The sequence below is a fragment of the Panthera onca genome, chromosome B2 (assembly GCF_046562875.1).
Source record: "Panthera onca isolate mPanOnc1 chromosome B2, mPanOnc1 haplotype 2, whole genome shotgun sequence".
Lineage (NCBI taxonomy): Eukaryota > Metazoa > Chordata > Mammalia > Carnivora > Felidae > Panthera > Panthera onca.
In genome coordinates this window covers 89,090,694-89,116,030 of record NC_138343.1, presented here as the reverse complement: position 1 = coordinate 89,116,030, position 25,337 = coordinate 89,090,694, and the positions used below count along the sequence as shown (strand labels likewise).

Below are 25,337 nucleotides of genomic sequence, written 5' to 3'. Positions count from 1 at the left end.
TAGGCTTTCCTTGGCTATAGACACATCACTTCAGTCTCCGCTTCTGTGGTCGCATGGTGTTCTCCGTGTGTATCTGTGTCTCTAATAAAAACACCAGTCACTGGATTAGGACCTACATTAAGCCAGTATGACCTCACATCTTGAATACATCTGCAGCTATCCTATTTCCAGATAAGGTCACATTGATAGTTTATGGAAGTGAGGATAGGACTAAAACATAATCTTTCTAAGGGGGCACAATTCAATCTGTAACACTGGTCATGGTCATAAACTAGATTTTTCCAGCCATATGTGATAACTTGGATGCTCTGATGGCAAACCGTTGTTATTGATCTTTCTGTTTTTCCTAAATCCCAATTGTTGACAAGGAAATAACAGGTAATTTAGCCCCATGAAGGGAAAGGCTTGCAGCCTGAGATCTATAATCATATTTTCCAAATCTGAGAAGTTGAGCCTAAGGATCTTTAAAATTAAGGCTAAAGGAAGGGCAAATAAATTGGAATTGGCTTTTGATGTTATCAGATCAGAGTAGCAGTGTTAGAATGTTCTTTTCATCCTTGAATATTAGTGTTTTTACTTGATAAGAAATTTCAGTGAATGAGTAAAGTAATTTCACAACTTAATATGGGCAAAGCACTATGGAGAATTCATGTAATTGTAAGACTCTGCCCTCAAAAGATCTTGTACAAGCCATGAAAAAAAAAAACAGCGAATATTCATTGTAAGTCTCTGTAATATGTACACCGCATCATCTTTAGGTTATCATCATGGAAATCTTCAAACAGTGCAAAAGTAGAGTGTAGTGAACTCTAGTGTACTTATCACTCATCTTTAACAGTTATCAGTATTTTCCAAATCATTGTTAAACCAATCTGTAAATGTAATTTTTAATGGTATAAGGCAGTGTTGTTTCATTGAACCGTACTGAAAGTATAGGACATCTTTTTTTATTATTGCCATATGTGCCTTCACATTCCTTATGTTTTCTAGATTTTTCATTTGTTATGTTGATTAGTTAGTAAAGAAGATTTTATGGTGAAGATGAAGAAAGTGTGGGGTTTCTAAATCCTTGCCATCAAATCACTTATAATCTTGTTCTTTAATCAGATAATTAATGAAACCCTTTATCAAGCATTGTGCCAGATGCTGAAACATATATAAAAGTTTATATTAGATATTTGAGTATACTAAGTCTTTTCTTAAAATCTGTCCCTTTACAAAATTCAGTGTAACTCTAAATTTTATTCTCATGACTGGAGAAACCCTTTTTGGACTAGATTATAGAAATTTACTCCCAAATCCTTCATAAGAAAATGAGACAGAGGTCAGGTAATTTGCCCAAAGTCTCACAGTTCTATTACATGTGTAGTGCTTATTGCCTGTATATAGCTGTCATTATGGACTGTGCTGATCACCTTCCTTTGATTTTTTTTTTTTTGTATCTTTTAAAAATCTATATATGTATTTTTAAAAACACACACTATGGTAAAATAATTCAAAGAACACAGATATAAGACAATCAGAATTTCCTGATCTATTTTCACTTCCCAGAGCCTACTAGTTTTTAAGCATTTTTGTAATTTAGGGATTTTCTATACTAAATTTCATTCTTAATAAGAAAAAACCTCAAGCAGCATCATTATTCATGTTGTATCACATAATTTGTTTCACTGCTTAATATAATTTGTGTATCAATATATGTCAGCCTATAAAAGTCTATCTTACTCATTGTAATGGCTGAATAGCAGTCCACTGTATGGTTCTCTTGTATTTCACCCATTGCCCTTTGAATGACAGTAAAAGCAGATGTTCACTGTTACAAACATGCTGCAGGGGCTGGGGTTACATGTTGAGTATACTCATCCATGGTTTAAGTCGTGGAATTGCTGGTGTTTTACCCACCCCCTCGTTCAATACTCATCTTCTGTAGCCAAGTTTTTCAACTGCAGATTTCATTGAAGCATTTTATCAAATACCTCCTAACTTCTTAATTCCTTGACTTTTATTGTCACTTTCTTTGCTGTATTTTTATGCTGTTCTGCTTCTCACAATTTCACATCTCTGTATTTTTCTAAGCCTAAGTGTATCAAACACTGTATTTGAATAGTAGCTTCCATAAAATCTTTGGGGGCAAGAAGCTTTGGAAAACATAGTAAAAGTAGAAGTGGCTGGTTTTAACAAATACAAATGGCTACAAGTAATACAAATCAAACTCTTGAAAATACACAAGTAAAAACTTTTTGTGCATGGGAAAACTGAAGTTCCTTTTTTTCTTTTTTAAAGCTTCACTCAATGATACTGTGAGAGGGAGGGACAAGAAGATTTTTTTTGAAAAAAAATTTTTTTCCGAAGATACCTCAGGTTACTTTCAAAGAAGAAAAAGAGAGTTGAGTAGAAATGGCTTGGCTTGATTGCCAACCCCTTTGCCTGCCCCCGGTTGTAAACTTGAGGAGTGCTCTCGGAAATGATACTGAGATACTGAGAAAGTGTTGATGGTGGTATTAAGCTCTACTTTTTGAAGACTGCTTTGCTGAGTTTTCTTTAATATTTGTTTATTTTTGAGACAGAGAGAGAGCATGAGCGAGCAAGCACAAGGTGGGGAGGGACAGAGAGAGGGGGAGACACAATCTGAAGCAGGCTCCAGGCTCTGAGCTGTCAGCAGAGTCTGATGCAGGGCTCAAACCCCTGAACCGCAAGATCATGACCTGAGCCAGTCGGACACTTAACCAACTGAGCCACCCAGGCACCCTTGCTGAGTTTTCATGTGTTTCTCATTTAATCCTCAATGAGGTGAACACTTATTTATGTCCTCCATTTTACAGATGTGAAAACCAAGAATTAGACAGTGGTTAATTTGCCCATGTTCATACAGCTGGTGAGTGGTTTAGGTGGGCATCATGAAAAGAGCTTGTGCTCTGAAATCCAGGTTACTGGCCTTAAAAGGAGAACTGAAAAGTTGTTCATGACAACCATTAAACATGAGTAAGTGAAAGCAACTTTGATTTCTAGAGAAGTAAATCTGTGTATTGGAAATGATGGTTGGGAGTCAGCACGGATCATTTTCATCATGAAAGTGGTTTAAGGGCACATCTATTTGCAACTCTAGTAGTGAGTATATAGAGCTAGTTATGATGCCTACATTGTATGAGTTTATAACCTATGACAGAAAAATCTGTGCATTGAGTTTTCATATACCATTTACAGCTTTGGAAAACACAGCAAGCCATGCTTACAACAGCTTTTTGGTTCTCATAAATACAACAGCTTTGCTGTATTAGAAGGAGCTAGAGACTATTCATTTTTGCAGTTGGTATTTAGAGACTGATGTATGCAAAAGGCTGTCCTGTCCCTTATGGGAGATAAAAAGGTGAATAGATTTGACTTTCTATCAACTTTAAAAAGCTGTTGATCTAATGGGAATAACCTTGCTGGTGTTAATTTTAAACTTAGAATTCTATAGAAAACCTAAATTAATGCATTTTGTTACTTGTGCCATTTAAGTTAATGTCAGGTGAATGAGACTTTTCAAATGTTTCCTTTTTTCTCAACATATATGACAATCCCTAAATTGTTTGACATTATTTTATACTAATGAATTGTTCAAGTAAATAAAAAGATACTTATTTGAAAGGGAAAAAATTTTAAAAAGCTTTGTCATTTGTGATGTACCTATTTCCCTTAACTTTAAATTGGTAGTTTCTCATTATAAAGTTAATGGGAGGAAAAGCTCCAAATTAATTTAGAGGTGATCACACTTTTATGTTGCATCTCTAGAATTTTATTAATTCTAGTAACTCTTCATAATCTAAGAGTAAACATATACTCTTTTTTTTTCCCCCCTCAGGGCATAAGTAATCTTGCTGCTATGCTTCCAAGCTGTAGTCTGAATCAACCCAAATTTTAAACAGAAGGTGAACCTCTGAGGTTAGTCAAAATAGCAGTTGGTATTTCTTCTGGGGGGTTCCTCTTTATTTATTTGTTACCTTTTAATTAAAGTTGTAAAGGATTCTAATAAGTAATTTAGCTTTTAAAATGTTTAAAGGTATAGTTGAAAAAGAGAGGGAAAAAGGAGAGAGGAAAGAAAATCTGAAGAGATTAGAAAAAGAAGCATATGCAGCTTGGAATTGATACTCAAGTCTGTTGTTGGCCTCAGGTGTGGTGCTATTTAGCATATTCTAATGATGCCATTATTATAGACTGTATTCTGTGACTAGAAGTCAAGTGCACTTGACTGTAAGGAAATCAAGGTAACAAAGGAATGCATCTTTTCTAATTTACAGTGTTCTTTACTTGAAAGGTCAGGATCTGACATTGATAGAACTATATGACATTGTGTGAATGCTGCAAACTCTTTTAAGAGACTGAATTGTAACAGCTAGTTGTCCTATTTGAGTGGGTGTCTCTTACTTCCTTCTTATCTGGCTTTCTTAGGTTTTTTTTGATCCCGCAGTGCTAAGGCTTGCTATTGTTTTATTTTTAGAATAGAGGAAAGGGTCATTCTAGAAAAATTCAGTTAGTAAAAATTTATTTAATGCCTCTATGCTAAGCCTTAGGGTACAAAAATGAAGAAACACATCCTGTTTGCCATGCATATCAATGGTTCTTAAAAGGGGTTGTATGTCAGTGTTGGATAAAGTACAGCTGTATTAGACTTGTAGGAATTTTAAACTTTTTATTATGAAAGTTTTTAAATTAGTTTAGAGAAAAGTAGACTAGTAGACTAGTGTGATGCCCGCACCCCCCGCCCTGCACATCATGTAGATTTAACAGTTATTAACACATATGCGCTCTCCCTTTCTTTTCCATGGCATTTAAATGTTAAGAAATCTGCTCTTGTAGACCTATCTGACTTTCTGGATTTGTCAAGTTGTTTCTTTTGATACTGTTTATGTCATTCTTTTGTTCCCTTTAATTTTTTTTTTTTTTTTTAAATTTTTTAACGTTTTATTTATTTTTGAGACAGAGAGAGAGACAGAGAATGAATGGGGGAGGGTCAGAGAGAGAGGGAGACACAGAATCTGAAACAGGCTCCAGGCTCTGAGCAGTCAGCACAAAGCCCGACGCGGGGCTCGAACTCACAGACCGTGAGATCATGACCTGAGCTGAAGTCGGCCGCTTAACCGACTGAGCCACCCAGGCGCCCCCCCTTTAATTTCTTTATAGTAGAATTAGATCCAAAAGCTCAGTTGGACTCCATTAAACATTTTTGGAGAAAATATTCAGAGTGATTTGGAGATATAATATTGTGTCTCATGAAGAGGCAACTAATAGTCTGTAGGGGTGGTATTTGAGCAACCTTTGAATTTGTGACTTCCCATCAACTTGTCAGATTTCCTGAATCAGTTGTTTCATTAGATTTGGCAATATAGTAATTTTCTGAATTTATTCTACTTCTGTGTTCATTAGCTCTAATTATAAGGAAGAGTTTTCCTTCAACAGCTAGAGCTGTTTGGTTACCCATTTTAGGGAGTTTTGGTTGGGAAGAGATTAAATCACTTTTTTTCTTATAATCTTTATTATTTTTTTATGTTTTATTTATTTATTTTTTGAGAGAAAGAGCGTCTGGGTGTGTGGAGGAGGGCAGAGTGGGGGAGAGAGAATCCCAAGCAGGCCCCCCCTGTCAGTGCAGCGCCATATGCAGGGCTTGATCCTACAGACTGAGATCATGACCTGAGCTGAAACCAAGAGTCAGACACTTAACCAACTAAGCCACCCAGGCGCCCCTTCGTATAATCTTTAAAATAAATAACTATTTCCAGAGGTCTGTATTGGGAAAAAAATAGATATTTTTCCCATCTTGTTGAGCTGAGTTGATTAGAGCCATGCTTGCCACCATTAACATTAAATTTTATACTCTTGGGGCGCCTTGGTGTCTCAGTCGGTTAAGCGTCTGACTTCGGCTCAGGTCCTGATCTCGCGGTCTGTGGGTTCGAGCCCCGTGTCAGGCTCTGTGCTGACAGCTCAGGGCCTGGAGCCTGTTTCAGATTCTATGTCTCCCTCTTCCTCTGACCCTCCCCTGTTCATGCTCTCTCTCTGTCTCAAAAATAAATAAATGTTAAAAAAAAAAATTAAAAAATTTAAATTTTATACTCTTGCTTGCCAATCTAAAAATTCCACTTCCCTTTGGTAAACTACTGACCAGAATTTTAGAGCTCTGATAACATAAATGTATCATCATATAATAATTTCTGATGTGTGAGCTTTTAAAATTAACTGTGATTCTCATTTTTAAATTGTTTATTTTGTTGAAGATAGAAAATCAAATATATTTTAAAAAGTCAGGATGTGGGATCAAGGAGGACAGCCTTGGCAGCAATGGCCCTTGAACCAACAACAGTGGATGCAGTCGTTCCAGCACCAGCAAGATCCAAGTAAGGAAATCAGTTGAATTTGGAAATTGGGAAAGGGGAGATAGAGATGAGTGGGAGATAGGTGATGGGATTAAGGCAAATGGAATTGGAATTGGTTTATTGGATCGTTTTATGACCAAAATATAATCTTGTCTCATAAATAATACTGCCATAGCATACATATTAGGGAATGAATTTTTCTTTAGAAGACTTCCTCAAAGAGTAGAAAGCTTTATGAAGATTATACATTTTTAAAACTGATTTAGTTCTTATTTTTCTAAAGAAAGAGGAAAATCTTCCTTAAATGTGTTGCTTAAGTAAAGCATACTTCTGTTGTTCATTACGTAGCTCATAGTCAACTGAAGGTATGCTATATATATCATTTAAATTTTTCTTTTTATTATGGAATATTTCAAGCATATATGGATGTGGAAAAGAGTGAGGGAGCCCCTTTTTATTACTTAGCTTTCATAGTTGTTAACTCATGGCCAGTTTTGCTTCATTGATAAGACCTCTTCCACTGTCCTGCCTTTACTGGGTTAATCTGATTCTATTTCTTTTTTTAATAGCTACATAACATTCTATTATAGTACTATAAATTAGTAAATCACTTTTGGATGATTGTAGCTTTGTACTTTTTGAAATAATTATCATAATTTTGTATACATATCATTGCATTGTTACATGTCCAGTTATTTTCTGAAGAAAAAAAAATCCAGGAACTAGGTTTGTTATACCACTGTCAGCTCATTTGAAAAGTTTTGGATACACACTGCCCAGGTTCAGCTCCACATGGTTTATGCCAGCCTATGTTTCCACCAAAATGTATGAGAATACCTATTTAATCTTTCCTGCAATGTGAAAAACTGTCTTACTCTACTTTGTTTCCTTTATTAATAATATTAGATCTTAAAATGTTAAGCATAGATATTGGAGAAGGAAGAGGACCTTTAAGATAGTGAGGCAATACATTTTGAGTAAAGAATGGCTAAGAAGTTGCTAAGAAGATGTATTTTGACTAGAGAAGGGAGCCTTAGCTAAAGGGTGACTGTGAGGATGAGCAGAGATAGATAGTTGTATTCATCCTAAGTCTACAGGATCCATTGTGGGCCTGGATAGGATATGTTTGAGGAAGAAATTCGTGAGTTTGATCATTTGTTTTTATAGTAATTAAAAAAAAAAAAAAAAAAAACAAGAAGGAAAGAAGACTTTTAAAAGACTCCATAAACTAAGGTACAGGGGATAAATTTCTTATGAGTTAATATTAGAAGCCAGTTAAGAGTGATTTTGTGGCATTGTTTTCCAGAAGTCTTCTATTATTTTGTAACCTGAATGTGGGTTGTTTTCTAAGCATCCTTTCAGCCATAACCAATTTAATATTTAAAATCTGTAATATTTAAAAACTCTAGTAAGGAATAACTGAGATACTAGTTTTACATAGAGGCACTATTCTTTTAGCTCTTACATTCTGAATGGTAACTTCTGCTGTGTTCAATTGTGTTAGGTCAGATTGACTGGGCTGCATTGGCTCAAGCTTGGATTGCTCAAAGAGAAGCTTCAGGGCAGCAAAGTATGGTAGAACAACCACCAGGAATGATGCCAAATGGACAAGATATGCCTACAATGGAATCTGGTCCAAACAATCATGGGAGTTTTCAAGGGGATTCAAACTTTAACAGAATGTGGCAACCAGGTTTGTTGTTTCATGTTATCTGGATTTTAGGACTATTTTTAAAATAAAATGAGGATTAAATAAATTGTTTAATTTGCTTAGTTTTATGACTTCTTGAAATTGATGCTCCTTAAAGAATAGGCAGTTTCATTTAGATTTGACCTTGAAATTTTGTGGTTAAAATTATTCTGTACTCAATCTGCTAGCATTGTGGCACTCAGTTTGATTCTTTTCTTGGTTCTTCATTCCTAGGCTGACAGGGGCTGGGAACACTGGAAACCTCACTTGGCATCTAGGGAAGAGAGCATTCTATGTCTCTCTGTTGCAACCTCTGGCCTTTTCAGAAGCAGCACTGGCAGAGCAAAACATGTCTAGCCTCTAATTAAAGAAATATTGTGTCACTAAGTGACAAATTAGTCTGTCAAATATACTCTGCCCCTACCATCCACCCATCTTTTTCTTTCCTTTTTTTTTCCAGATAGTGAAGATCTTCCATAAGTTTTTATATGTTTTATTTTTTTGTTTGTTCATTTGCTTTTTTACTTCACAGTATGATTTAGATTTCTTGATGCTAATTCAGTTTTCCATGTCTTGTGTTATTATTTTGAATAGTCACTTGAAAATATTTATAGAGGAATCTTACATTTGAGTATGCTGATGATGAAGTTTTAACCTCCCTTTCCCTATTAATACTTCTTATTGTTTCTCAGTGTAAGAATGGAAAACTCAGGAAGTGATCCTCTAACATCACTTTTAAAAGAATAATGAATATTCTAATCTTTGATACTCTGAGGTAGTTTATTTCTAGTTTTCTTGAAGCTACACCAAATTTCCCCAAGTTTGAAAATGTTTTGGTTCCCAAGTTCTAGTTTATAAATGACTCACCCTGGCATTCCTACTCCCCAACTTTATTCTACTGGTTTTCTTTGTGACCTGGGCAGGTGATTAACCTCTGTGTGCCTCAGTTTTCCCTCCTGAAATTGGCAAAGATAATACCTGATTTCTCCCTACCTCACAGGGATGTTGTGAGGATAAATGTGTTCATGCAAGAAAGATATTATATATAAAATCTCAAGGTGTTATTTTTTATGGTATTGTTACTGGACAGAAATAGAAAAAGTCAACAAAAAAAAATGCTTTGGATTTTGTTACATTATTAAAAATAATTTTGGTCATTTGATTTCTATATGTTTAGGATATGAATTAGAGTGGAGTTAGTTCATTTGAATTATTTACTAGTTTAATTGCTTATTTTTAAGATATACAAGAGGAATTTGACCCAAGAAGTCATAAATTTTTAAATCTGTTTCTTTGCTGAAAAATCTTTCTTGAGATCTTAAAAATTTGTGATGTTGTTATAACCCCCTGTTGAATGTTTTTATGCCTAAATCCTAAATAGAATGGGGAATGCATCAGCAGCCCCCACACCCCCCTCCAGATCAGCCATGGATGCCACCAACACCAGGCCCAATGGACATTGTTCCTCCTTCCGAAGACAGCAACAGTCAGGACAGTGGGGAATTTGCCCCTGACAACAGGCATATATTTAACCAGAACAATCACAACTTTGGTGGACCACCCGATAATTTTGCAGTGGGGCCAGTGAACCAGTTTGACTATCAGGTGAAAGATATTTTGTTGCTTTAATATTGTAGATGTGCACGTAATCCATTCTTTGGAAGTGTCTCATCAAGAGTACCTAAGATCTGTGTTTCACTTTTCAGTCTTGTACAGATAAGCACATATTATGTCTCAGAAAAATTCTCAATTTTTGAGTATTAAAATCATTAGATTTTTTTTTTTTCTGGTGTCTGATATGCTTAGGAGAATGATATAAAGGATCGTTAGGGAAAAATTTGGATAAAAAGAAAAATGTGTAAGTGCAATAGCTATATGATGTTTTGTTTTCTAATTTATAATTTCAAAATGGTATATTTAAATGTTGAATAAAGTTTAGAAAATGCACAGTAGTTGAATACATTATTTGTCAATAATAGATCATGGATAAGACATGAATAAAATACATGAAGAACATAGATCATCTTCCTAAATGCAGTTCCTTCTGCTATATAGAATTATGACTTTTTCCTTCTGCTATATAGAATTATGACTTTTTCTAGTGTTGTCATTTTTTTTCCATTCTGACATGACATGTTAATGAAATTGTACATAATTTCCTTTGTAGCATCTAATTCATTCCTAGGGACATAGAACTCTATGGGAAATAGTATCGTTATGTGGGGCTTTATTTTCTCTAATCACTCTGCCAAGGGTCCACCCTCAAATTATAGTGCTAGATAATCATTTTGAAATAACTGATTGTAGTTGTTACCTTATAAACTGAGCTATCATGATTTAAAATTTTGAAAAAACTCAGACATTATTTCACTACTTGTATTAATAATGGACATAAATTGTAAACAGTATGCACCTTGAGACAGTAATCCTCATTCATATGTATTCAGATACTTATTGTGTATACTCGTACTTAGTATACAGATATGACAGTGTTTGTTTGGTTTTGGTTTTGAAGAAATGCAGTGGCAGGGAGCTTCTACTTACACCCCATTATCTTGATAAAACCCCATGCTAACAAGACAGAGTTCTGTTGGCAATGGGCTTATTAGAAAAGCCTCTGAAAATAGGAAAATTGCAAAAAAAATTTAATGATTCCATAACTTTTATTTTGTTTAAATAGATAATATTTCTTGCAAGATTATAGAAACAACTAAAGTTCATAAGAAATAAGTTGGAATTGATTTAAAAAAACATCCTGTATTTTCTAGTTATACAAAAACTGACATTTGATTTCATGGTAGTAGAAGGATTATTTTATAAAAGGTCATATATATATCTTTTTCTATATTTATTGAAAATAGTGTATTAGCTGAATTTTAGATGACTCTTTGCATTTACATAGGCAGAACATCTTTATCTTTCTTAAGAAAAGTAAGCCTAAGTTCTTGGGGCTACAGAAATATCGGTGGATATTAGAACCATGGAATTCTTGGATTTGCTGCACACATGGATTTCTACTGTCCCAGTTCATAACACACGTGTGTCCCAGAGAGTATATTGTATTAATGTGAAGAAAAATAAACTGCAATACTCTTTCAGCATGGGGCTGCTTTTGGTCCACCGCAAGGTGGATTTCATCCTCCTTATTGGCAACCAGGACCTCCAGGACCTCCAGCACCTCCCCAGAATCGAAGAGAAAGGCCATCATCATTCAGGGATCGGCAGCGTTCACCTATTGCACTTCCTGTGAAGCAGGAGCCTCCACAAATTGGTAGCTATTTAAGTTTAGTGACCACAATTGGCATGATTTCTTGATCATGTATAAAGGATGTCTTGTTTTCTTAAATTGTTCTGACACTTCTGATATGTTAGGAATTGATAGTTTAAAATCCTATCATTTTATAGTCATAACCCTTAACATTACAAAAAAGTTGATGGTCTAAAATATGAAAAGTTCTGAATATTTTTTTTAAAATCATTATTTGAAACTACAGATTTTGTGATGAATAATAAATTTATCATAGCTGTTGCATTTTGATATTTTCTTCAGTGTTGGCAGTTTGGTACATTATGCCAGTATATGAACAGTTCCCCTTTTAAAACCTCTTAATTGTTCTCTGTCTCTGGTCTCTTTCCACTCTCAGTTAATCTGATATGCTGCTGCCAGATTAATTTTCCTTTGGTTATTTCACTTGCCAGAAATATTTTGGCAGAAGATATAACTTTTTTCCTTTTTCTTTTTTTTTTTTTTCCTTTTTATGAGAGAGAGAGAATGTGAGCCTGGGAGAGGGAGAGATGGAGAGAATCTTAACCAGGCTCCATGCCCAGCACGGAGCCTGACATGGGGCTTGATCCCACAACTAAGAGATGAGATTGTGATCTGAGCCGAAATCAGGAGTTGGACGCCTAGTGCTTAAACGTGGGGCTTAAACTCACAACCACGAGATCAAGAGTCGTACATTCTACCGAATGAGCCATCCAGGCGCCCTTGAAGATTTAAATTTTTAATATAGTATAACTAATTTATGTCTAATGACATGTTGTAAACTTAAACTTTGTATCTAGAAATCCAAATCCAATACTTAATATACCATAACATTTAAGTCTTTCCTTTTTATCACAAAGTAGACATGATAGGAAGATTCTAACTTCTTTTTTAACTTACGGAATCCTAGTTATTCACATGAATTCTCATTGTGAAAAATAGACTTGTGCTTTTGTTTGACTCTGTTCTGTTTTTATATTTTAAGAAGCAGTGTAGTATAAAAGTTTGGCTTGGAATTAGCCCACATCACTACTACTGGCTTTTTAATTTTGAATACGTCATTAAGCTTTTTGAACTTGAGGTTTCTTATTTGTAAAAGAGATTGAATAATAGTAGTGATTTTTTTTTTTTTTTTTTTTTTTTTTTAGAATTAAGTGAGATGATCGTTTAATGTGCTTTCATAGTGTCCTGGCTTGTCATAAACATTAAGACAATGCTCACAAAGGGCCTGGCTGGCTCAGTTGGTAGAATATGTGACTCTCGATCTCGCGGTTGTGAGTTTAAGCCCCACGTGGGGCGTGGAGCCTACTTTAAAAAACAAAAAAGACCGTATTCACTGCTGCTCTTAAAAATGATCTTAAAGAGAAGCATAATGGTTACTGGGTTGCCTTATCACTGTCTTACTGAAGAATGATAGTTATAAGCACTCAAATGGCACCAGAATTCTTTTATTTCATTTACTCACAAAGTTGGTAGAAATTCAAGAATAAGGAACTCATACATTTATGATTTTTATTAAACTAACTCATAAATATTGTTTTCCATATTACTGAAACAGATGCAGTAAAACGCAGGACTCTTCCAGCTTGGATTCGAGAAGGTCTTGAAAAAATGGAACGTGAAAAGCAGAAGAAGTTGGAGAAAGAAAGAATGGAACAACAACGTTCACAATTGTCCAAAAAAGAAAAGAAGGCCACAGAAGATGCTGAAGGAGGAGATGGCCCTCGTTTACCTCAGAGAAGTAAATTTGTAAGTGTTAGAGTCACTTGACATGGAACTCCCATGTGATTTGAATGTGAAAATTATTGAAATAAACCAGTAATTTAGTTATAAAAAAGTATTAGAATAATATTCTTGAGATTACTTTTAGTAAATATTTTGAGGATTATGGTTTTTGTTTTTTAATTTTTTTTTAATGTTTATTTTTGAGAGAGAGAGAGAGAGAGACAGCATGAGCGGGGGAGGGGCAGAGAGAGAGGGAGACACAGAATCAGAAACAGGCTCCAGGCTTTGAGCTGTCAGCACAGAGCCTGACACGGGGCTCACACTCACAGACCACGAGATCATGACCTGAGCCGAAGTCGGACGCTTAACCAACTGAGCCACCCAGGTGCCCTGAGGATTATGTTTTTATAGATGTTGTTATTGAGGGTAGAGTAAGGAGAAAAAGGGGGCAGTGGGTTTATAAAACATTCTTTCCAGAGAGAAATTACTCATTAGGCTGCTAGATACGTCTTACCTTGAGAAACAAGTCCATGTTCTCTTGTTGCAGCGCAGCTGATTCCCTAGTGGTGGATTATAAAATGAAACTAAGTTAAAATGGCAAGGGAGAAGGAAATCTGCCTTTTTTGAATATTTAAGTATATGTTTATACCAGAAGATGAATAACTTTCATAGTTTTTGACATGCACGCTGAAAGTAATTAAGTTAAATCTTAAACCTTCATCAGTTAGATGGTGTGAGTGGCTTAGGAATTTTTTAATTTAGCAGTAATGTGCTCTCAGCTGACATGATAGCCATAGTACTGGCTGGTATGCAACTCTGGAAACGGGTCTGTCTCCCAATGCCATTTTATGCTTCAGAAATAAATCACAAGGGGACAGCAGGGTAACTAGATTCAAGTAGACATTGGTTTAGCTTAAATTTCATAAATGCTATATAATACTTTCAGTATTTCACAAAAGCACCATGCCAAAGATGTGTTTTTGTTGTGGGTATTATGAAGATAAGAACCAAAAGACTGTCATAATAGTTTGCCTTTTTTTTTTAAATGTAATTGTTAACTTTTAACATGAAATAGTGGATTTCCAGATTTGATAGGTTTAGGTGTCAAAAAAAGTGTTTGGAGATTATCTTCCCCCTTCTCCCAAATGCTTTTGGGCTTGTGTTACATGTATTCTTCCCCTGGTTCAGATAGTCTTTCCATAGTAGTGTTTCAATGATCACCTTATGTTTTACTTAGTAGGATTTTTAAGGGTAACTCTAGGATACTTCTTTGCCTGAAGAAGAAGCCCTTTTTAAGGTGTGCCATCTGGATACTGAAAACCTATAGCCAGAAACAGAGACGAACTCTGGCATTTCCTACATCTGAAGTAGGAAATGATGCATTTCCTACATCTCATTTCTTATCTGTCCATTTTGTAGCAAAAAAGCACATTTTGCTAAGTTTCAAGGCCAGCTAAGATCTGGAAACTGATACAGATCTTTAATTTTAAGTGACATGATTTTAGGTAAACAAGCTTAAATTTGTAGCTATATGAAAGTAACATTGAATAATATAAATGTGGCTTATTTATCCAAAGTTCTACAAGCTACTTATTTCAAGACCATGATAGATAATGGATATTAATTGAGTCAGTCTTGGTATGATACTAATTTTGGTTATTTATACAGTAAGTCAAAATTGACTAAGGAAAAAAAAAATTGAGGGGTGCCTGGGTGGCTCAGTCAGTTAAGCATCCGATTCTTGATTTTGGCTCAGGTTGTGGGATTGAACCCTGGGTTGGGCTCTGCACAAATGGTGTGGAGCCTGCTTGGGATTCATTCATTCTCTCTCTCTCTCTCTCTCTCTCTCTCTCTCTCTCTCTCTTGCTGTTGCTCTCTCGCTGTCTCTGCCCCCTCCTTCTCCCTTCCCCATCCCTCCCTCCCTGCCTCTCTCTCTCTGCCTCTCTCTCTTGCTCCCTCTTGCTTTCAAAAATAAATAAATAAGCTTTTAAAAATTTTTGAAAAATAATTGATATTCCTAAGCTATCTTGTAATCTTATATTTCCTTTCAGGTAACACTTTATACTACTAAATGAAATCTATAGTACACATTTGTAATGTAATTTAGAGAGAGATTTTATTTTTATATGTCTGTTTCATAGACTTTATGGTTTTAAAATAGAATGTGTAAGATAATGATTTTACATTATAAGCATGAATTTGGGCTACCCATACTATTACTTCTTCTAGGATAGTGATGAGGAAGATGAAGACACTGAAAATGTTGAGGCTGCAAGTAGCGGAAAAGTCACCAGAAGTCCATCTCCAGTTCCTCAGGAAGAGCACAGTGAACCAGAGATGACTGAAGAAGAGAAAGAGTATCAAATGGTAGAATGTTAAATTTCTTACCATGTACAGGATTAAAAAAATATTTTTTACTGAAGTATAATTGACATAGAACATTTTGTTACAGGATTTGTTTTGTTTGGAATTTCTAAACTGTTAGTTGACTGTTTTAAACGTTTAAACTGTGAACTCATGAAACAATTGCAAAATGTATATTGATATATAGAGATGCTAGGTAATGTCTACAATTTATAATAGGAAATCGCTGCTTATGCAGCAGTTATTAAGCATGTTTCCTAATACCGGTGTTGTAAATAAACAGTGCTTTACTGTATGAGACCCAAGAGAGCATTTATTGATTTATTATTTTCTAAGGTATGTCTTTTGAATACTTAGAAACATTAAAAGACTTCATAGAAAAATAAGTTTAGGAAGCACTGAGTTGAGTACAGTTAAACATATTTCTTCATTGAAAGACTTAAAGCCTTAAATATCTATAATGTGTATTGTCATTTTCTGAGATTGGGAATATAATATGTTGCATTTCTTCTATTTAAAGACCAGTGATCTTTGGAATGTGTGTAGAAGATGCTGATATAGTGTACTTTTGTTAGCAGATAAGTAATCTGGAGCCCTGAGAGGCTGAAGAACTAATAGTTGGTGTACATTTCAAACAGTTGCTGGTAGCCAAACTAGTGCTAGAATCCAGCTTTTATTTCAAGTCACTTGTACTCTATATTTCAGTAGTCAAGAAAAAAAGGACTTGATCTAACAGAGTGGAATAGCTATCCTTTCCTTCCCCTTAAATTTCACCTTGAGCCGAGGGTTAACGTAAGTTCCTAGGTAATTTAACTAGTGTTGTGCTGCTTACTAATACTGTTATTAAATGAAGGCATCCTCCTTTCAACTTAAAGCATCTATGGAAATTTTTATTGATAGGGGCCTTTTAAAAATATTTTGTGTATAGAATTATAATTCAATTTCTTTATTATACAGGGAAATTCATACTTTATTTCATGATTTTGAAATTTTCAAAGTTTTTGTATTTTAGAGTAATTTTCAAGATATTCGGTTCCTTGGAATGATATGATCTCTTGTTTAAAAATGTTTTATAAAATGGCTTTGCCTGTTAATTGTTTTTGAAAATATCAAACAGCATTAGTAACTATAATAATTAAATTAGGAACAATATATATAAATATATAAAATATCCTTCTGTAGATGTTGCTGACAAAAATGCTTCTGACTGAAATTCTACTGGATGTCACAGATGAAGAAATTTATTACGTAGCCAAAGATGCACACCGGAAAGCAACGAAAGGTATATTGTGGGTGTTCTTGGTTTTGTTTTTCTGGGAATATTTTGGTTTTGGTGGCTATTTTGGACTTTTTTTGGTTGTCCCTGCTGAATTCTAGCAGATATTTGAAATATTTTCTTCTTGCATGTTTTTAACTCTCTGGGAAAGGTTAGATTTGTAGGACATCATATTAAAACTATAGAAGTATTTTTCCTTTTATCCAACTTGCTTGAGCACAAATGAGCAATTATGCTATTTTTTGATGAAATGTATAGTGGAAAATTCTTGATGTTCAATTTATTTCACCTGATTTTTTTTTTATAGATACCATAGTATTTGGTGTATAACTTTTAGTGTAGTTTAGTTTCACTAATGAATTGAATTGTGACCCTTCAGTTTTCACAGTTTACCACTTAAAATTCTTACAGAAGCAAGAGATTCACCCATCCCCACCCCCCATATTCTCGGTAACACTTAAAAAATATACTGAAAGCAAAATTTAAATTAGGGACCATACCTCAAAAATAAAAATACTGATGTACTGGTCAGTATTTTTCATCATTATAAAACAATTTCAGCTCACTTCAGCATTATAATTTCAAGGCCAGACATGCTACTGGTTTAAAATGAATGTTATGTTTTTAATGTTTCTTCTCTCCCCAAAAAGCAGCAATAGTAGTAGATTTAACAATACCATAGACTCTCATGACTATGAAATCGTGGCTATTTGTGTTAACATGTTGTTCCTGTTGTTGATGTGATACAAAGCTCCTGCAAAACAGCTGGCACAGTCCAGTGCACTGGCTTCCCTCACTGGACTCGGTAAGTGTTTTCCTTATTTGTGAGAGGGCCTTAAAGGGAAAATCACACTTACCATGTCTCTCTACATGTTCTGTTTTGAAACTGTACTATTCCTACTCAGTTTATAAACCTAGATTCTAGGGTTATTTCGGTCTCTAAAGGTTTGCCTTTTTTTTTTTTTTTTTTTGACTAAAGCATTCACAGGAATTATTATAAATGTGACTAATTCATAGTTTATTGGGGCGAGCTGTAATAGTTCATTACTTAGCCCTGATTATATTTAAGCTCACTTTCAAAATGATTGCATACATGCCTTAGGGAAGAACCTATCCACTAATGCTGTTAATAGGGGACTTTCATTTAGATTGTGTTGTAGCAAGTTGAGTTTTAACATAGAGGAAAGAGTTTATCTTATAATAGTGTAATAGTAATGATGTGTTCGTAATTTGCTCTTTGCATGATATATTCTCAAGTATATAAAAGCTTGAACTTGCCTTTTCCACATCATTTCAAATTAATCTTTGTGGGGATCAACAGAAATGGGTAGAGCCAAATGCCCATGTGATTTTGTTAATGATTAATTACTATTTAGATCACTTCAGGGTGGGGAGTAGTTTTAGCACATTACCATTTCTGTACCAGTGAGAATTACAGTATTCTAATTTCTTTAGGGAAAAAATACTTTGCATACTACCTGGGATTTCTGAGCTTTGAACAATTAAAGAATTAATTTTAGAAATATTTTCAGGATCATTGGTAGTTGAATTGACTGTGCTTTAGTGAGGCTCTATTAGTGCCCTGTTAAATGGTTTTGTTGGTTAGTATGGACAGTAAAACAGAACTGTTACCACGGTTCCTTTATGGTGAGAAATAAAAATATTTCAGAAAGAATGAGATACTGTCAATTTTCACGAGGGTTCTATGAACTCCCTGAACGAATTGGAATTATACTCCTCCCCACCCCGAATAAGCATATTCTTCCAAGAAAAGGCAATGAAAAAAAATTAGCTTTCTTCTCAGACCTTAAAAATTTTTTAGTGTCTAGAATAATTTTTCCATATGATAGACTGAACTTTATGTACACAGGTGGACTGGGTGGTTATGGATCAGGAGACAGTGAAGATGAGAGGAGTGACAGAGGCTCTGAGTCATCTGACACTGATGATGAGGAGTTACGGCACCGAATCCGGCAAAAACAGGAAGCTTTTTGGAGAAAAGAAAAAGAACAGCAGCTGTTACATGATAAACAGATGGAAGGTATATCTTTTAGACTCACTTAATTTTTGTCCAGTTTTATTTGTATTTCTTTTTATTTTTTAACCAACCTAACAATATCGAGGGTAGGCTTGAGGTTAGAATATAGATAACATGTGATGTGACTAAAACTAAGGTTTTTGGCTTATTTGCAGTTTTTATGAAACTTAAAATTAATCGTGGTATTCAAAATATGTAAAAGGTGAACTTTGTCTTGTTTTGTAAGACATTAATTTCAATAGCTATAAGTTGTCATTGAATGTATTTTTTCTTTCTAAAGTTTTCAAAATGAAAAAGAAGACTTTTGAAATGGCAGAAATGTATTTGTAAAACTATTGAAAAGTAATTTGTAGTTAGAATATTTAATGTGTAGCTAGCATATTTAAGGAAATAGAGGACTTTCTACAGAAAGTTTTTTTTTTAAACATTTATTTATTTTTGAAAGACAGAGCGTGAGCCCGGGAGGGGCAGACAGAGAGGGAGACAGAATATGAAACAGGCTCCAGGCTCTGAGCTGTCAGCACAGAGCCTGACGTGGGGCTCGAACCCACGAGCTGCAAGATCCTGACCTGAGCCAAAGACGGAAGCTCAACCAACTGAGCCACCCAGGCGCCCCTTTATAGAAGTTTTCAAATGTAAAATACTATCCATGACTGTAGTTTTTTATAGTTTACATAATGGTATTAGGAATACTGAAAGAGTGTTTTGAATTTTTTGGAAAAATCATACTTGGACAAGGAAATTATTAAGAGTTAGCAGTCGAAAATTTCCTGTCAATTACTTAACCTTTAAGTTGCCTTTTGAGACAAAAAGGAAATCTTTTCCAGTTGCTTCACATGTACCTTTCCACTTTGACACTCTTTTCTTGTATTGTCCAGGAGCATAGATAACCCTATAGGTGGTTATTGAACACTTGAAATATACCAAGTTTAAGTATGCTATAGGTATAAAATAGACTAGATTTGAAAGATTTTATATACATATATATATATATATATATATATATATATACACACATACATATATATATATATATATATATACATACATATATATGTATGTATATATATTTGAAATGATATTTTTAATATTTTGGGTTAATAAACTATTAAAATTAAGGTCATCTGTTTTTATTTTCTTAATGTAGCCACTAGAAAAGTTTGAATACTTACGTGGCTTGTATTCTGTTTCTGTTAAACAATGCTGTTCTCCTGTTACCATTTGATAGCTTGAAATCTGATAGTTTAGGGATTTTTTGGTCATACATTTGACTTTTCATAGTATTTTTTCTTTTTCTGTTTCAGAAGAAAAGCAACAAACAGAAAGGGTTACAAAAGAGATGAATGAATTTATCCATAAAGAGCAAAATAGTTTATCACTACTAGAAGCAAGAGAAGCAGACGGTGATGTGGTTAATGAAAAGAAAAGAACTCCAAATGAAACTACGTCAGTTTTAGAACCAAAAAAAGAGCATAAAGAAAAAGAGAAACAAGGAAGGAGTAGATCAGGAAGTTCTAGTAGTGGTAGTTCCAGTAGCAATAGCAGAACTAGTAGTACTAGTAGTACTGTCTCTAGCTCTTCATATAGTTCTAGCTCAGGTAGTAGTCGCACTTCTTCTCGGTCTTCTTCTCCTAAAAGGAAAAAGAGACATAGCAGGAGTAGATCTCCAACAATTAAAGCTAGACGGAGTAGAAGTAGAAGTTACTCTCGCAGAATAAAAATAGAGAGCAATAGGGCTAGAGTCAAGATTAGAGATAGGAGAAGATCTAATAGAAATAGCATTGAGAGAGAAAGACGAAGAAATCGGAGTCCTTCTCGAGAGAGACGTAGAAGTAGAAGTCGCTCGAGGGATAGGCGAACTAATCGGTCCAGTCGCAGTAGGAGTCGAGATAGGCGTAAAATTGATGATCAGCGTGGAAATCTTAGTGGGAGCAGTCATAAGCATAAAGGTGAGGCTAAAGAACAGGAGAGAAAAAAGGAGAGGAGCCGAAGTATAGATAAAGATAGGAAAAAGAAAGACAAAGAAAGGGAACGTGAACAGGATAAGAGAAAAGAGAAACAAAAAAGGGAAGAAAAAGATTTTAAGTTCAGTAGTCAGGATGATAGGTTAAAAAGGAAACGAGAAAGCGAAAGAACATTCTCTAGGAGTGGTTCTATATCTGTTAAAATCATCCGACATGATTCTAGACAGGATAGTAAGAAAAGTACTACCAAAGATAGTAAAAAACATTCAGGCTCTGATTCTAGTGGAAGGAGCAGTTCTGAATCTCCAGGAAGTAGCAAAGAAAAGAAGGCTAAGAAGCCTAAACATAGTCGATCGCGATCCATGGAGAAATCTCAAAGGTCTGGTAAGAAGGCAAGCCGCAAACACAAGTCTAAGTCCCGATCAAGGTAGTATACTTTTTAAAGTATTTTGTCTGATTTTTAAAAAAATTTGACTGAATTTATTCAAAGTTGAAAGTGTCCTTTCTCTCTCTCTCTTTAATAAACTCAGTTTGGTACTTGATAAATGATCATAGTCTTAAGTAACTTTAGAAATCCTATATAATAATATTTATTTAAAAATTGCAGATTCTTTAGTTTAAAATACATTTTTATTTTTAAATTTGTCTTTTCCCTTTTTTTTTCCAGATCAACAACCCCTCCCCGTCGTAAACGCTGAGGAATGATGTGGCAAGGATGCCATGATGTTTAAAAAATTCCATGAGTTTTAAGGGCTTGTCTCATTATAGAGGCACATTGTGGCTGTGTAGGTGAAACCAGAATCTTTTTTTTTTTTTTTAAATCTGTAAATAGGTGTACTTTTTCCAAATGCTGCTCCAAGTTACTTAATAGGATTTCTTTGTATTACATTTTTTTCAAAAAATAGTGCTTAATAAGACTATAAACATGCCATTCTCTTTCAGCTGTAATGTTCTTAAAATTATTCTTGAATGTACTGTGATGTCAATAAAGCTCTTCAGTTCATTTTTGTTAACCTCTTGCACCTTAATTTTATGATTTTAATCTAAGGAACGTACTTTTATAAAAAGGCAGCTGGAATTTTGTATAACAGGTTTTAAAGGTACTTCCTCTCATCTTCCCCAAAGAAAATGGTTTTAACTTAATAGTTTGTCAAAGTTTGTAAACTGTACCCATGGATTTTTTTGTCAAATTCCAACTTTTAAGGGTGTGGAAGAGGGCCAAAAATAGATCTTTACTTTTCATTTGGAAACATTTGACAGGTTTCTAAACTTTTCTTCCTATTTTGAGGATTTTTGAGTAATATATTCTCTGTGTATAAAGTATGGTTTACTTCTGTACAGTGAAATTGCTGGAATCAATCAAGCCAGTGCACATAAGAAACAGTTGTGTTTGACCCTCATAGTCAAGTCTGGAACTCTATTCTGCAGTTATCCACTTCTGTTTAGTTTATATGTTTAGAAGCATATTTTAAACACTGGGTTACTACAGAAATAAGACTCACAATCCAATATATTTATTTATATTTTTAAAATATGACCTCAACTCAGTGGAGGAATGCTGTATTATGCAGGTTTGTGTCAATTTCATAACATTAAAATGGTCTGGTTTTGTCAGTTTCTTAACAATTATGATCAGTGAGTGGTCTAGCTATTTAAGACAGTCATAACTTACAAGTAAAATGAGGCTCTGCAGGCATTTAAATGCTCAACTGCTTTCAGGGTCTGTTTTACGTGATTATTCAGTTTTGCAACAATAGTCAGATACTTCTCTGAAAACAAATGCTTTTAAGTTTTAATTTAAAAAGAAAAGAGCAGGTGCAGGTCACAGGAAAGTTTTAAAGTATGCCTTCTTACCAGCAATAGTTCATTTTAAAATAAGCCAGAGTTTTGCCATGATCAGTGTTTCTTCAAAATGAAGGTAGAAATAGATTTGTAAGTGTGCTCTTGTACCTCTACATAGGTTCTTAAATAATTTTGAGCAGTTATGCATTTATCTAGAGGAAATAAATCAACTGTGAATAAATGCATGTTTACCAAAATGGTTGTTTTACAGTGCATTTAGTTCTGATATTTATAAAGTTGATATTTCACAGAATAACTTTTAAATAGTTTGGAATTCTATATAGTTTAGACATCAGTCACATGTGGAGACAAAATGAAAATGTGCAATATTTTTTATGTAGGTGAGCTAACACAGTGTACCTAATTACAGAATTAATTATCAGATTAATTTGTAATAGATAAGTTGTATAACATTTTCATATCTTAAAATGTTTTTTAGATCAATCTTCAGGTGAAATAATATTTTCAAAATAAAATTCTACAGAAAAGTTCTGTTGGCTATGATATGCACATTTTTGGGCAAGATAAATGATTAGAGCCAAAAATAGTATTTGACAGTTTTATTACTCTGCCATAATATGCAAGCTTCTTATTTAAATCTGTAGATATTTTTTAAAACACACTAATGATATATGTGATTATTAGTAGATACATCAGTGTTATAATTAGATACTTAGGTTTTTCAGATTTTTATGGATAATTTAGGGAATTCATCACTTCACTGACATATAATGAAGTATGTTTACCTTAGTGGTAAGATTTTATAAAATAGGGCTTCCGTGATTTGGGATATGAATGCTAACACACATAAGTTAACTAGATACATAATTTGGTTATGAAATCTAAAATGACACCACCACAAAATCAGTTTCAATTTTTGAGACAATCATTGGTCTGAATTGGTTAATAAAACTGTCTTGAGGTTCTCTTAAAGTATTTCTAGTGTATTAATCATACTTGTTTTTGTGGAACGGGGTAAACCACACCATCAAGTGAATAAAATGTAACTTGGAAGAGGTAATTACAAGATTTGTTTCATGAAGGCCCCAAAATATAAATAAAGACTGGTGTGGAATCACAGTGTATATGTTTTCTGCCATTGTAAAATGTCTTGTTTTAGCATCTGTTTAATGGTATAATACACAATAGGTGAACTTCCCAAACATAGTCTCTTTTTTTTTTTTTTTGTTTAGTGTCTAAGTCATTGTTTCTTCAAAGAAACAAATGAAGTATAATTAATCAGTAGGTGAGATTTCTTCTTTTATGTGGGAATTTTTAAAAAGGAATTGTATGAGGTCCAAAGCTCCTGTAATATTGTCTTGGAAACGTTTACATTTTAACGGATTTTTCTTCTCTTATATACATTAAAGTCTATTTTCATTTGTTGAAGTTTCTAAAATGTACTAATCATGGTTTGATGGAAATATTATTAGATCCGTTGAATTGTTCTGACTCTGCTGCTTAATTTATTTTGGACAAATCATTTAAACACAGTGGGCTTCAATTTCTTCAACTGTAGAAGGGGGGGATTAGATTATTTTTAAGGTCTTGAATACTTCTAGCTCTTAAAAGTTTTTCAGTTTTAAGTGGAATTTGGCTGTAATGTCTAATCCTGAATGAGAAAATAGGCTTTTTATTAACCCTTATAACTCGTGTGAGGAGTTTCATTTTATACCATAAAGATTTGCCAGATGTGCTCTAGAGTTTTCCTGTAAATATACAAAGATTAAATCTGCCACACTCTGATTATGGTAATGTAAGTAAAAAGGAAATTATCCTGAGTTACCAATTTATGTGTAAATATGAATATTTACCAGTTAAACTCTTGAGCTGATGCAAATTATTTCAAAGGGATAAAGTTATTAGATGTAAAGGAGTAGTACTTCACACTTAATTTGGAAGAGAGAAGTTTTTATAAAATGGAATTTCAAAATATTAAGTAAATTTTCAGTTTTTATGGTAAAATAAATTGTAGATGCTGGTTTACAACACATGGGTGAGACACCATAGCAGTGGTCTGGGAAATACCTCCAGCAATGGCCACACACCACATTACAATTGCTAGTCTTTCCAGCACAACTCTGGTTGAAGTGTCATTGGAAAAGGCTTTTCGGTATTTTCAGAAAAAAGTACTATGAGCTAGTTTTGCTTACCTGGACCAAACTGGTGGGTATTCAAGAGGTTTTTGTTTCCTGTCAGTATTAAAGGCAAATCACTGATTGCCTTTGTTGTTGAATTGAAAAGGTAGTGGGGAAGGGCCTGAAGCCCAAGGAAGTGGTACATTCAAATAAAGCATATTTAAATAAAGCTTTTAAAACTTTTAAAATCATACTTGCACTTTGCTTTTTCCTTGTATCTGTCATTCCAACAAGTATAACACATGCTAAATGTTCTTTTGTGCCAGAGCTTTGTGCTGTCATTTGGAGAGATGGTCATGTGTCCTGAGAGAGGAACTCTGAAGAGGACATAACTGAAAAATCTGCAGCCACTCTTAGGAGGAGGTCAATATTTTATTAAGAAGCCTTAAGTGAAAGACTATTACTGAGCAAATTTCTGAGTAAATTTCACTAATTCAAGGAATCCTTTACCAAATTGACCCTGCCTGTTGAAAATGTACAATGATTTTTTTTTTTTTTGCCTTGGAAATGTGTCATTGCTCTTACTCAAGGAAGAGCTTTTGTACATTTGGAAGTAAAGTGTTACTTTACTCACCGTTTTAGCTTTCAATGAAGTTTGCCTAGCTCGGGTGATTAATAGCCCTACTACATAATGTATGCCCTGTCCAGAATATTTTCAGGTCACTTGAAGAAACTATTTTCAATT

At 34.2% G+C, this 25,337-nt stretch overlaps 1 protein-coding gene across 10 annotated transcripts in view; it reads left to right on the top strand.

Moving 5' to 3' along the window:
* The window catches only part of PNISR (PNN interacting serine and arginine rich protein), a 28,205-nt gene extending 2,960 nt beyond the window's left edge, over positions 1-25,245 (top strand). Inside the window, exons 2-15 of one of the 10 annotated variants that reach the window (XR_009605140.3) lie at positions 3,845-3,924; positions 6,252-6,371; positions 7,855-8,043; positions 9,422-9,645; positions 11,140-11,311; positions 12,864-13,054; positions 15,260-15,397; positions 16,577-16,676; positions 17,422-17,475; positions 18,541-18,711; positions 20,013-21,099; positions 21,340-21,457; positions 23,708-23,760; positions 24,919-25,245. Coding sequence is in view for 7 of the 10 variants with exons in the window: in XM_060616247.3 (XP_060472230.1) it covers positions 6,284-6,371; positions 7,855-8,043; positions 9,422-9,645; positions 11,140-11,311; positions 12,864-13,054; positions 15,260-15,397; positions 16,577-16,676; positions 17,422-17,475; positions 18,541-18,711; positions 20,013-21,099; positions 21,340-21,370 (2,445 nt within the window). In the remaining 3 variants the exon portion in view is untranslated. Of the gene's footprint in view, positions 1-2,822; positions 2,983-3,844; positions 3,925-6,251; positions 6,372-7,854; positions 8,044-8,274; positions 9,076-9,421; positions 9,646-11,139; positions 11,312-12,863; positions 13,055-15,259; positions 15,398-16,576; positions 16,677-17,421; positions 17,476-18,540; positions 18,712-20,012; positions 21,100-21,339; positions 21,686-23,707; positions 24,844-24,918 lie in introns of those variants that run through there. The other 9 variants (XR_009605138.3, XR_009605139.1, XM_060616247.3 and 6 more) reach the window with 9 other exon arrangements.
* The last annotated feature ends 92 nt before the right edge of the window (positions 25,246-25,337 follow it).